Source organism: Zootoca vivipara, chromosome 11 (assembly GCF_963506605.1).
Source record: "Zootoca vivipara chromosome 11, rZooViv1.1, whole genome shotgun sequence".
Classification (NCBI taxonomy): domain Eukaryota; kingdom Metazoa; phylum Chordata; class Lepidosauria; order Squamata; family Lacertidae; genus Zootoca; species Zootoca vivipara.
The window spans coordinates 55,287,831-55,300,816 of record NC_083286.1 but is presented as its reverse complement, the minus strand read 5'-3'; the positions used below and the strand labels follow the sequence as shown (position 1 = coordinate 55,300,816).

At 41.7% G+C, this 12,986-nt stretch overlaps 1 protein-coding gene across 5 annotated transcripts in view; it reads right to left on the bottom strand.

Moving 5' to 3' along the window:
* Window positions 1-491: 491 nt before the first annotated feature.
* PIAS2 (protein inhibitor of activated STAT 2) overlaps window positions 492-12,986 on the bottom strand; it is a 26,576-nt gene continuing 14,081 nt past the window's right edge. For 3 of the 5 annotated variants that reach the window (XM_035100417.2, XM_035100420.2, XM_035100421.2), the window contains 11 exons: window positions 12,827-12,877; window positions 12,640-12,730; window positions 11,096-11,230; window positions 9,868-9,973; window positions 8,587-8,660; window positions 6,915-7,075; window positions 5,867-6,000; window positions 3,945-4,113; window positions 2,608-2,747; window positions 2,302-2,339; window positions 492-1,739 (listed from right to left, as the gene is read on the bottom strand). In XM_035100417.2, the coding sequence (XP_034956308.1) occupies window positions 1,548-1,739; window positions 2,302-2,339; window positions 2,608-2,747; window positions 3,945-4,113; window positions 5,867-6,000; window positions 6,915-7,075; window positions 8,587-8,660; window positions 9,868-9,973; window positions 11,096-11,230; window positions 12,640-12,730; window positions 12,827-12,877 (1,291 nt within the window). In that variant the 3' untranslated portion in view covers window positions 492-1,547. The remainder of the gene's footprint in view (window positions 1,740-2,301; window positions 2,340-2,607; window positions 2,748-3,944; window positions 4,114-5,866; window positions 6,001-6,914; window positions 7,076-8,586; window positions 8,661-9,867; window positions 9,974-11,095; window positions 11,231-12,639; window positions 12,731-12,826; window positions 12,878-12,986) is intronic. The other 2 variants (XM_035100418.2, XM_035100423.2) reach the window with 2 other exon arrangements.

Here is a 12,986-nt window from a genome sequence, read left to right as displayed (position 1 = left end):
TGTTCGGGAACAGAGGTTTGACTGTACAAAGAGACATGGATTCGCAGGCACAGTAAAGCAGAAATGACGGATTATTTCCTAATACATAAAAGCAATCAATTGGGAATCTTCCACCAATGACAGAAGGAAATCATGTTTTGTGTGTAAGGTAAAGGTACCCCTGTTTGTTAGGTCCAGTCGTGGACGACTCGGGTTGCGGCCCTCATCTTGCTTTACTGGCCGAGGGAGCCGGTGTACAACTTCTGGGTCATGTGGCCAGCATGGCTAAGCCACTTCTGGTGAACCAGAGCAGTGCACAGAAATGCCGGTCACCTTCCCGCTGGAGTGGTACCTATTTATCTACTTGCACATTGACAGGTTTTGTGTGTAGCCCCCTACAATTTCAGGATGTCCCAATGGGCGGAGTATAAATTAATAATAATAATCTGAACCAGGACTAGCTGCATCGAAGTATAAACCTACCCCCAGTACCCAAAGCATTCATTAGCCTCTTCAAATGGGAAAATTGCTTTTATTTATTTTTCCAAAGTAGAGATCTGAAATGCTATGTCATCTATGCAGTCAAGTAAATCATTCTCATAACTATTCTAAAGGGAATGAGGATCAATCTTCCTAGCAGCAACTTGACTTAATGTGGACTGGACAGTTGTAGAAACAGTTTCTACCTCATGATGGGCATAGATTCTTTCTGTGGCTACAAAATATGGCATAATACAAGCTGAATCAGCAGAGGCTTAGCACCACACGCAAATCTGAAGCACTGGCCATTTTGTAGGACTTGAAAAAGCAGAAAGTCTTTTCCTTCATCCACGGAGAACTGATAATCCTGTCCTGAAAGCTAATTGCTGGGTTTTGAATTCTTTGTTTTGTGAACATGGATTAAATTTCTGAAGCTGACCTTTGCATAGCATTCTTTCCCCCCACATTTCTGTGCCTTTTTCGCAGTCGTTAACTGAACATTCTCCAAGCAGCATGAGCTTCCAAAAAGGAAAAAATATATATCCAGATTTGGGAAGGAGATGGTGAAGCAACTGGAGAAGTAAAGAGGCAAACATACAGTTTATACACCTATTATTTTCACAAAAGTTTGTCCTCCACTGAAGAAATTGCCAGCTTCCTCTTGTCCTTACGTTTGTTATTCCAGAGAAATTAAGTGCTTTTTATTTTTAACAAAACTGTTCACATTATTGCTAAATGTAACGAGAAAATAAAATCAAAATATGAAATCTGCCCTGGAATCCACATAGTAAACCCACGTCTGTTTCTTTAGAGCAAACTTGAAGGGCTGGCATCCTCAAACTGAGCACATTCTTCCCAAACTGAGCAGGAAAAAACCCCCCAAAAATATAATCCTTCCAGTCAAGTTTCCCACCCTCTTTTTGTGGTACTGTCAATCCACATAGAGGGTTAAAAAATAAAAAAAAATCCAAAGCGTTTCCCTCCCCCCCGCTCCTTTCAAATAAATACCCCAAATAAGGTCCAAGTTGCGGATAGTCCAGGGATTTAGGCATGTGAATGGACAAACCCTGTGCAGATTTTGCCAGCTTTTAGTCCAGAGAGATGATGTCAGGAATGTTGCTCCCGCTGCTGCTGGTGATAACTGCCGTCTCGCTCCGGCCTGAGGAGCTAACGCGAGTGCTGCTCTCGTGGTGGCTGGTGGAGGTGATGATGTTGCTGGGGGTGGTGCTTGTTGGCAACGTCGAGGTGAGACTATCCAAAAACATAGGAGGACAGTACTGCTTGAAACAAACAATGGTGCAGATAAGGAAGAGAGACAAAACACACAGGGGGGAAAAAGTGCAAGCATCCAAGCTAGAGTAAGCAAAGTTAAGACAAGGTCAATTAATACGGTTTTGCAAGGCTCAAAAAGGGTAATTCTGAAATCTCTCTATGAGACAGGCATGCTAAGATTACAAGGAACCTGTCATCTCAGTACATCATTGGTTATTGGTAACCTAACCACAAACCATCAGCGTGCTTAATGGGCCTGCTTAAAAGGGGTAGGAGGGGAAAGGAAGGAGAAGCCAATGAAATTAAATGATGGAAGCATTCCTTCAAGAAATTATTCCCACTGCTTCAAGTTTTTAACCCACACCTCGTAGAGGATGTTAAAACAATCAGTCTCAAATCTTAGATGTGAATGCTACAGAGAACCATGGGAGAGCAGTCACAATAATTTTCAAAAATGCCCCATATCTAACTATCAGATAGCAGAAGTGCCCCCCTTCACTCATGTCTACATTATTCCAGTTTAAGCAACAACAAAAGCAAAAATAAATAATTTGTAATGCATATATTTACCTGTGGGTCAACTGGGATTAAAGAAAGAAAATCCAAACCTAGAATAAAAAACATTGCATTGAAAGAAGAGGCATCATGGAGAAATCTCAATGTTACATTGTGGTGCAAGGGTGAAGGATGACGAGAACTGGGAAAACCCAGGAATAACTTTATTTTACCTCTCCCTTCCTGCTCAAGAAGACATAAAAATGAGATGACATGATCCTCTCTCTTTACCCTTTATCCTCTCATCCTATGCTGATTTGATTCTTAAGTCATATCTGCCCCAACTGATATCAGAATCAAGTTCAGAAGAAGAAGCCTTACCAGGTAAATCTGATGAAATACTTGATATTGGTGGGTGATGGAATGGTACAGAGTAGTCCGTTAATGAGGGTGGAATAGCAGAAGGGTCCACTGTGCTCACTCCAGGCACTCGTACAGTAGACGGCTGATACATGAGCACCCTGTGGGTGAAACAGAAGGTGGAATGTCAGAAACAACCCAGCAGTCAGCAGGAAGGTAAGCTGTGCACAGCTGAGCCCTCTTAGACTCCGTCATCAGAATACACACAACCAGTGTGGGTCTTTATTGTAAGCATTTTCATTTTTGTCTCTTTGGATGCTCATCCTGCCAACATGGCCCAAGGCAGGCCAGCAGGACAATTCACAAAATGCATTCTTTAGAACTACAGTCAAAGAGGATTTTAAAAGCAGAATCCAACCACACAAGCACATAAAAAAACGTTACAGTACTTCAGAGCAAAGCTCCCAACACTGAACTGTGTAGACAGCAAAATCCACACCCACTCTGACATGCAGCCCTATAGGTCAATGCTGTCCTCAGTCAAAAAATGATTAACCACTTCTGTTCTGGCTGTGGGGAAGAGCAATCCAAAGAGGTCCTCCTGCACTGCAGGAAAAGACCAGACTGGCCAAAAGCAGCCAGCGCCAACTTTGTGTGCCAATAAGAGCACTCCTGATTCATCAGATTGGAAGCCTATGTATCCTGACACCCTGGTTCCCTCAGAGCAAAGCAGACTGGGAAACTAGGAGGCAGGTTCCCAATGGGAATTGGGAGGGGCCTTTCGAGTCCGTGCCCTGGCCAAATCTTGCTTCTAAAAACCTGCCTCCTATTGGACCATAGGGAGATCACTCAGTGCATAGATCAGCAGTTGGCAAACCCTAAGGGTGTTCTTGTTCTATGAAGGAATACAATCTACAGTGGCCAAAAACCAGTGTAATCCACACTGCTTGAAGAGGAAGAAAAGGTCAAGAATTCCTTTATGAACTACCTTACACACCATTTTGGACTCTGGAGCTAGAAGAGCACTTTGTAGAGAGAAAGAGTTCCTCTGAAACAGACTAAAGCAATAGCATTTCTCAATTCCTAAACCCAGGGTGGGATTTGATCTGCCTGCAGACAGACACTTCAAAAATGAATTTTGCTTGCCTTAACACAGCTAGCTGCGTTTGGGCATCTTTAATCAAACAAGAAATAATTAGAGAAGAGGCTTCCAAGTAAGCAGGGGTAGAGTGGAGAGAGATGGACTCAGCACATGTACAAGCAGAGAAGAGAAACCCAAACCCAAGCTGCCATGATGGGGAACTGATAGATAAACAAACCAGGACAGATAATATTATTCACATGAAAAATTAACCAACCCTTTGGTGGGACTTGCTTGTGTGTCGGACATATATATGCATTTCCTTTTGGGAGGCGCATCTTCCTCTTCATCAGATGAGCTCTCAATTGTGAGGTCAATGACGTCAACTTTCTTTTTGCTGACCTCACTGATTGGCATGGAGCAGGGCTTGCTGACCATGCTGGAACCTGGAAAGAAAAAGTGCAACCAATCAAAACGAAGGCTATAGGATCTCCTTGTCTTTTGAGGTGATGTGCACTTTTGGTGATAAGGTTGAAAGGAGTAAATTGCAAAGCAATTGTCTAAAGTGCAACAGGGGTGATGTTTACCCTCCTGCAAACACACACAGACACAGACACAGACACCTTGTGGCCAGACTGTTTGAACTGAGTGGCTACTCTGCTTTTCTCCATTAAAGGAATGACTACATTATTCGGCTGCAGGCTTGACTCACCATTTCTTCTGCAATGAGGCCAAGGGGGTGGGGGCATGAAGAATCCCAGATATAAAGTTTAAAGTTCCAGAAAAGTTTCAACCCTTCACTCTTGTCCTTTGCAGCCTATGGGTTCTTTTGTTTATTGATTCTTTCTCCAGACCTGCTCCTAACAAGAGCTGTTGAATCCAAGAACCTACATCCAGAAGTGGAGTAAACTGACTATTGTGGAATCCTTAAGATTTTTAAATATAGAATTCTGTCTCATGCCAGTGAGTGTGAATCAGGAGATTACCCTCAACTCACCTGAGTTAGAAAAGGAGGTTGAGAGAGACTCAGCATGGTTCATGCTGGGGCTCTGGGTGACTTTTTTCCACTGGGCTAGGGAGACTCCATGGAGGAAGAGGAGGACGGCGTGTGCCTCCCCTTTTTTGGGTGTACTTTCTTACTTTTACACAGCTGCTCAATTATAAACAATTATGGCTCTTTATTTCTCTCAAGGAACTGAGCATTGAGGATAAATGCAGAAAAAGGTGCAGAATTGCATCATTCTGACCAAATACGCACGGGTAGCATCCAGGACCCTGACGAGAGGCAGACATTTGGAACTATTCCCACGGCTGTACAGGAACTGTTAGGACAGTACCAATGACTCTCTGCAGCCACCTGGTGGCCTGTGAAAGGAATGTCATTTTTCCTTGGCATTTGACTGCAAACGGGCAGAGTCTTCCACTAGGGCAGACCAGAACTGGGATACTGCTCCGTTCTGCACCTGAGAAGCTGAAGGTCTGGACACATTGACAGGGACTTCCACCAGCAGTTTCCCTTGTTTGTTGAAGTTGGCAGTGGAGCTGAGTGGAGTTGCAGCTAAGCTGTGCTTTGCTGGGCCTCTAGAGGAGTTCCCTTTCTGACTTTGCAGGGCATGGAGGACAGATGCTTCAGAAGTGTAACTCTTCAGAAGCAGGGTTGTTTTGGAAGACTTTGTTCTACAGCACTTCCCTGTTGGTGCCATGAGAAGAAGGCATGAAGCAAGAGAGAAAACAAAAGTTTAGGTTTTTTTTGTGTCCCTATGTAGGGAGAAAGAAGCTCAGAAAAAGAAATCAAGAACAAGACCAGGGCTTTTTTTTCAGTCGGAACTCAGTTCCGGCACCTCTCAGGTGGGTGCCATTGCCACTATAAGAGAACTGAGGAGATGTTCATGCTGAGTTTTGGCACCTCTTTTTCTAGAAAAATAGCAGTGAGAAAGACTTAACAGATAAATAACATGATAAACAGATGAATGGAGATATGAAAGAATAGGCCAGGTAGGTATTTGTCCTCTGGAGAGACACATTTAAAAAATCATGCCCAGCTTCTGAGCCAGATAGTGAAGGAACTGGGAGGCCATTACTGCAAGGAGGCAAAAGTATCTGCTGCCTCTTCTGCAAATAGGAGTAAACAGTCAGCCTGGATAGGTTCTCACGTCAACTGGGACAGGGGTTTCATGACCTGAATTCAAAGTTACTTACTTTCTACCTTGGTGCACTGCGGGCTGACAACTTTCAGAGCCTCCTTCTTCGGCCTCATAGGGCACCAAGAACCATCCTCCTGGAATTTGATCTCATCTACATCTGAACATTCATTTAGAATTTCCATAAAGAGTCTGGAAAAGAGCATTAAACGTTACTAGTTTGTGTCTGTTCTGATGGTGTCTTTGAGTGATGGCTGCCTTAGAAAGAGAAGCTTCCCTTCCAAAAGGATGTCCTCCCAGCTCCACCCCAACCCAATGGCTCTTACCCATGTGAGCTACAGCTAACTAGCTGCTGTTGGGTCCTACCAGTATTCATTCTGGGACTGAGTTGTTGGTAATGAACCACAAATTGTTTTGACCCTGGCAAGGTATGAGGCTTCTACCCACGCAGGGTGAATTTTTGTGGAGAATAGGTTTGAGATATTAGATCAAAGGATTTTTACATTTGATATTGTTCAAAATGACTCAAAGTTAAAAATTTATAAATCAGATTAATACTTTACTTAAAGTCCCACATCAATCCTTGTGTTCCACAAGGTTCGATAAAGATTCTAACCATGAGACAACAGCTAATTCATCAGCCTTTGGAACCATTTGACAGGATTGGGATCCCCTGCGACTCACATTCATAAATGAACTTCGTGTCACCTCAATCATATAAATCCATTCACAGACCTCTGATGGGAGCCAACTACGTCTCAAGCCAGGTTTATAGCTCTAGAAGCTGGTTGGCAATTTAAAAGGTTATAACCCTTTTATCACATTAGATCTATATAGGCCAAATGGGTAATGCTGGTGATCGTTTAAGTTGTGGTTAAAGAGTAGAGTGTGTCATGGGCTACAAGTTCCAAGCTTCAAATGCAGGTTAGTTCCAATTCTTTATGGCTTTACCATAACCAAACACACGCCTCTGGGAAGACACAATGCTAGCTTACTTGCTAGGCAGCTCCTGCTGTTAATTCACTGAATGCAGCAAACTGCTTTTATAGTTCTAAGAGCACAGCTACTGCCACCTGAAAAAGCGAGATACCACCTCCTTGTCTTACCCGTCCAAGATGAGACTCTCGTATGCAGCTTTCTTGTCGCACACAGGACATATCCAGGTGGGTTTCTTTTCATTCATTTGTAGATAGAGAGCAGCATCAAAGCACTGCAGGTGGGTACAAGTAACGGCACGGCAGGGAATTGTTAGCCGCATTTTCCCCAGCTAGAGACCAGGTCACGTAGAAAGTGAAAAGCATCCAAGGTAGGGAGGCAGAGATGGAAGGAAAGGGTGGGGAGGTGAGAGAGCCATTGTTAGCGAATGGAATTGGGTGCATTTATGAAAAAGACAAAACCATACAATCCTTGCTTGTTTGTGAAAGTCTGGAGCCTTGATCTGCACATGCGTAGCAATCTAAAGTGTGGGTGGGCCTTCCTAGGTAAGGGGCAAACTCCTCATTGATCCACACACCCCCACCCCCAAATTACAGCCTCTCAGCCATCAGATTGCCTTCCATAACAGATCAGTCAAACTCATTGTAGGGCATGCTGAATCTTTCAACTTTCATATTCCAAAAATGAAGGGTGCTAAAAAGTTGTAAAGTAACTTGGAAATTAAGATATTTTGTTAAATTGATATAATTAGTTTTGCTTTGTAGGGAAAATATGGTGGTACGGTAAGTAAAATGTGTGTCAAACTGCACAGAAATCATTAAAAATGATTACCAAGTACTTGCAGTTATATTCTAATTATTATTAAGCATTACCTGACATTTTCAGAAGGGACAATTAAAAATTGTTGGTTTTTCCAAAAGCAGTTTATGTAATTCTTCATAAAATGTAGACTCACCAAGCTAAATACTGTCCAATCACAAAAATAGCAGATTTTAATTCCTCACACCCAAAAACCTATTTTAAGACCTCTCACTGAAGAAAAAATTAAGCTTCACCTCATAAAATGACACGCTCTAAGCAAGGAAGGAAGTTTTCGTGTTGCATAAAGTGCCACATACAAATGCCACTGAAAGCACAACATGTCGTGGACATGAGACTTGCACACTTCACAGATCCCATTAGAGATGTTATGTTAGTGGAGATGGTGATGGAAGTGTAGACATTTGGGCACCTTGATTCAGAATCTTTGCAGCTCTGTATGTGAATGGATCAAGCGGCTTTTCTTTGGGCTTAGGAGGGCTCCCACTAACAGTATGTGTGTATTTAGTGTTCAGGGAATTTATACACCACTTAATATATTAAAGTATCTCTAAGCTGTGTATAGCAAGCTCAAACAACAACAACAACTACTGCTGCTGCTTAAAAAAAACAACCAACACAGTAAAACCTTTAAAATTAAAATAAAACCAGTTCTACCAGACATCTTTAGAAGATGTAGTAACATCTTATCAGCTTTCTCTTTATAGTTTAGGGGGCTTTGAAATCCACACTAAAACCCAAATTCCACATAAATATGCAAACCATAGCAACTTGCCTATATTAGTACTGTAGTGACATACTTATTTGCAGAGTCTACCTCTTATTCTTTATTTTGTTCAGAAAAAATGTATAACCTCTGAACAGTTTACTTAAGACAATAATACTCAGATACAATCAGCAAATATTTAAAAATGTGACCAAGTTAGGAGTCTGGATAGCCTTGCTGAAATAAAAAGTGTTTTAATCAAAGCAAATAATTTCCCTGTAAGACATCATTCCAAGCTATTATCCAACTCTACTTACGGGACACATTAATGATACTCGCAGACTGGTAGTCGCAATTTCACTATCTGGGTCAGCGGTGAGTTTTTCTTTAACTATTATTTTTAAAAAGAAGGAGGGAAAGATTTAAAACAAATGCTTTAATATCTTGCTGGACTATAACTTTTAATGTGCAATTCTTGATTACTTAAAAGCTTGAGAGAATAATATACGGCCCAGCTATTTCAAGAATTTGTAATTTCAACATAAAATGATAATGGCACTGCCAAAATTTCAAAGCTGCACATTGGAACTTCTCCTACTGGTTTCCCATCCATGATACAATTGCTATATAAAATCTGTAAAATGAATGCATTTAGAGCAGTGGATTAGAACATGTTGCTGGGACTTTGCTCTCACACCAACCAGCTGCCTATGCAAATCTAAGTGCAAGGTGAAGAGGTGCCCCAGAGTTCTGAATGGCAGCCACCAGACTTAAGCAGCATGGGAGACATGATGTAAGACTCTCTTTACCAGCCCAGCTGGGTATTTGGAACAGCTCCAGAATCCTCTGCAACTGTGTATGCAGAAACAAAAATCTGCACTTCAACACCAGGCTCAGAAACTGTTGCAGGGTTTATTCTAGACCTAGCATATTCCCGAGATTTCAGTACGGCAATTTGTAAAAGTAGAATACGAAATAGTACTTTGCCCTTAATGTAATTTCAACAGGTTGATAGCAAAGTTAACTCCGTAAAACCAATCTAAATAAGCAAAGTATTTTTAAAAAATGGGATTTGGGTATATCACTGTTTTAAGGGGAGCTGATGCTACTTTGCAACTTTCTTTTGCATTTCAGCTATTAGTTATATACAAATAATCACAAATTGACATACATGGCTCTCCCACCTTATTTTATTCTCACGATAGCCCTGCAAGCAAGACAGGCAAAGCTGAGAGATAGTCACTCAGTAAGCTTTATGGCTACACAAGGATCTAAAGATGGGGCCTCCTGCACCCTACTCTGACACTCTAGCTACTGCCCCTTTCAGTATACATATTCATGGTTTGATAGTGTAAAATGCTTCAGGAAGTCAAAGTAACACTTTTGATTCCTATTAGATGTCAAAGCAGCCCTTCAAAAATAAAAAAAGTATTTTCTTCTGCACTATGGCACTAATACCCCAGTAGTAATCACACTTAGCCACATGGTCTGCCAAGAACCACCCTGATGAGGAGCCACCCAATTGTTTTTATTAGAAACCTACAGCCCAAGACAAACATGTAACCACAGGAAGAAAAACACAAGAATTATCTACTCACTTAGTGCCCGGGAATGATCAGGGTTTCGAATACCTTTCATTTTTAGCCTCTGTAGCAGCATGGCTGAAGTGAGTTGGCGTACAAGATACACAGACATTGAGTAATTCTACAGGAGAGGAAATGTGAAAGAATGAAAAGGTCTTTTTCATGGACAAATGATCTTCAGATAAAAGGTGGTATACAAATCATCATCAACAGCAAGCCTCTATTTACAGCAGACAGACACACAGAAGCAGATCATATTACGTTAAGAAAGAGAAAGAGTTTTGCATGAATTAGTTATTTATTGCTATTACAATTTATTATCCGCCCTTCACCTTAAGGTCCCAGGGCAAGTTACAACAATTAACTATTGAAACACAATATTAAAACATTATTACACAATATTAAAAACTGTTTAAAACAATCTAAAATTACAGAAATAAGGTGGGTCCTAAAATATACCTCTCAAATGCCAAAAGCTAGGATAAAGAGGTGCATCTTCAGCATTCACTGAAAGAAGTATAACGAGAGTGCCAGATGCACCACTATGGGAAGGGAGTTCCTCAATTTAGGAGCTGCCACAGAGGTGCCACAAAGCTTCTGTGGGTGAAGGAGCACCCAAGAGGGTCTGTAGGCAAGGAGGCGGTCTTACAGGCATTGTGGTCCTAAGTCACTTGGGGTGTTAAACGCTAACGTGAGCACCTTGAGTTGGGCCCAGAAACAACCAGCACAGTGGTTTTAAATCAGTTTAGATAAGATCAGAAGGTAACCCCAGCCTTATCTTGCCACTGCATTCTGGACAACAGACGTTTCCAAGTCATCTTCAAGGGCAGCGGTACTTAGAGCACTTTATAATAACTCTATAATAACTCAATCTGGAAGTTACCAAAGCAGGGAATACAGCGGCCAAGTCATCTCTGTCCAGCAGGCATCTGAGGGTGTCAGAGCAATGCACTCTAGGCCAGATGACAAAAGCCAATTCACCACTAGGCAAAGCTCTGCTGGGCAGCTACTTGCAGACGCAGCGATGGTGGAGAAGTAAGCTTTCTTCTTCACCACCATGTGGTAGGCACAATGGTGCAGCCTCACCCACATTTGGACCTGTGCTCTAGCCGCCAACCCTCCTGTTTCATTGCACGTAGGTCACTAGAAACCCAAGGCAAGGATGTACACTTTTCATTCAGAACAATTCTACATATTTTTTTTACATGAAGTCATTCTGCAAGACAGAAAGATTTTAATTTACCTTTCCAATTTCAGATGCCCAGGAAATAGAAATCTGATTTGGCACTGCAGAAGATAGCCTGACTAGAGATGTAATATTCAAGGGGCGCCCAGGCCTCTTTTGCTCAATTCCATTTTTGGGTGGTGGAGCATATCCCTAAAAAACAGAGACACAAAAATCATTTTTCCATTTATATATATTTTCTCTTTGAAGACTGCTCAAAAAGCTGCAATTTCTAGTAAGTTAGAGCATATGCAAGCTAAAATTAAACACTAAAGTCCCATTGATTTCAATGGAAGTTAAAACATTTGCCAAGCATCCATTTCTTTCCATTGAACCTTACAGCACAATCCTATACATGTTTATTCAGAAGTAAGCCTCAATGGGTTCAGTGGGTCTTATTCCCAAATGCGCATACAGTGGTACCTTGGGTTACAAACGCTTCAGGTTGCAAACTCCGCTAACCCAGAAATAGTACCGTACCTCAGGTTAAAAACTTTGCTTCAGGATGAGAACAGAAATCGTGCTCTGGCGGCAGCAGGAGGCCCCATTAGCTAAAGTAGAGCTTCAGGTTAAGAACAGTTTCAGGTTAAGAACGGACCTCTGGAACGAATTAAGTTCTTAACCAGAGGTACCACTGCATAGGATTGCGGCCTTAGTAACTTAAGTTTGAGGGAGGGAAGAAAAGACCGCATCACTTTTTTATGAAAGAAGTTCCCTAAGAAAGTTAGTTAGTTTACTTGAAGCTTTGCTTTGGGAAATCAAACTTGGCTATAGCACTATACCAGTAACTAAGTCAGAGAAGGAATTTAGGGGAAATTCCAAGCTGTGAATAAAGGATTTCCAAATCTACTTTGTGAATAATGCACACTGATGCAGCATCAACCAAGTTTTGTAACTGTATTTGTTCTCAGATCCAAATACTAGTTATTTAGTTCCATAACTTTCATTCTAGACACATTTACCGGTAGAGATGTGTGGCAGAAGGTACCAGTATTTGCATTGAACCAAAGGTGAACTGTTCTGGAAGCTTTGCTAGCGCCATATTGGTAGTCAAGATAACCCCACAATTCATTGGTAGTTGTTACAGCAATGAGCTCATATATGTTTATATTCACTTGCTTTGATATAGGCTAATTGGCTAGCTTTGATGTTACCCTTATCTGTGGGGCCTGGGGTGCTGGGCTCTAAGCCCAGGAAAGGGCAGCTATCAGTAAGGTTTGGGTACTTGCCACCTATGCCCTCAGCTAATAAGGTTAAATGATGTATGCTTTCTTTGTTGCATAAAGAATGTATACATCTCCTTGCTGCGGAGTCTGTCATGTGTCTGCAAAAGCTATGAGAACTGGCACACTGCTTTGATGTAAGTCTACACCTTCTTTAATAAAGCACTTGAAGAGATCACTCTGGTGTTTTTAACATCCTTTGGTATCCCTGCACCCAACCCCTCCCACGAGCCCTCCTTTCAGCCAGTGGATCAGGACAGTATAGCACCCATTGGGCTGGCAAGTCAGGATTACAAGAAGTTTAAAACAGATGTGCCATCAAAAATTTCAACAGCTTACCGGCAATGGAAATAGCTTTCCATTTACTTTTATGCACAAGCTACTAGGGTAGTTATCTTCTTGGGGGCAGCTGGTTTCTGCCAGGCATAACCTGTTTGCAGAAAAGAATATTGTTGAATGGCAGCACAATAAAATGTACTCCATTGAAAGAGGCATTTATACATTTATGTAAATAAGTTGAAGTCACCTCAGCTGAACTTGCACAGTGTAATCCCTTCTGCCTCCTGGCAAAAAGTCCCTGTCACAACAAAAGCAGAAATTACTTAAACAAGTCTAAGGTTGCTTTATCGCTTAACAAGTCAACTCCTCATACAAAGGTTACCTTCCTAATCCTGATTTGTAACTCG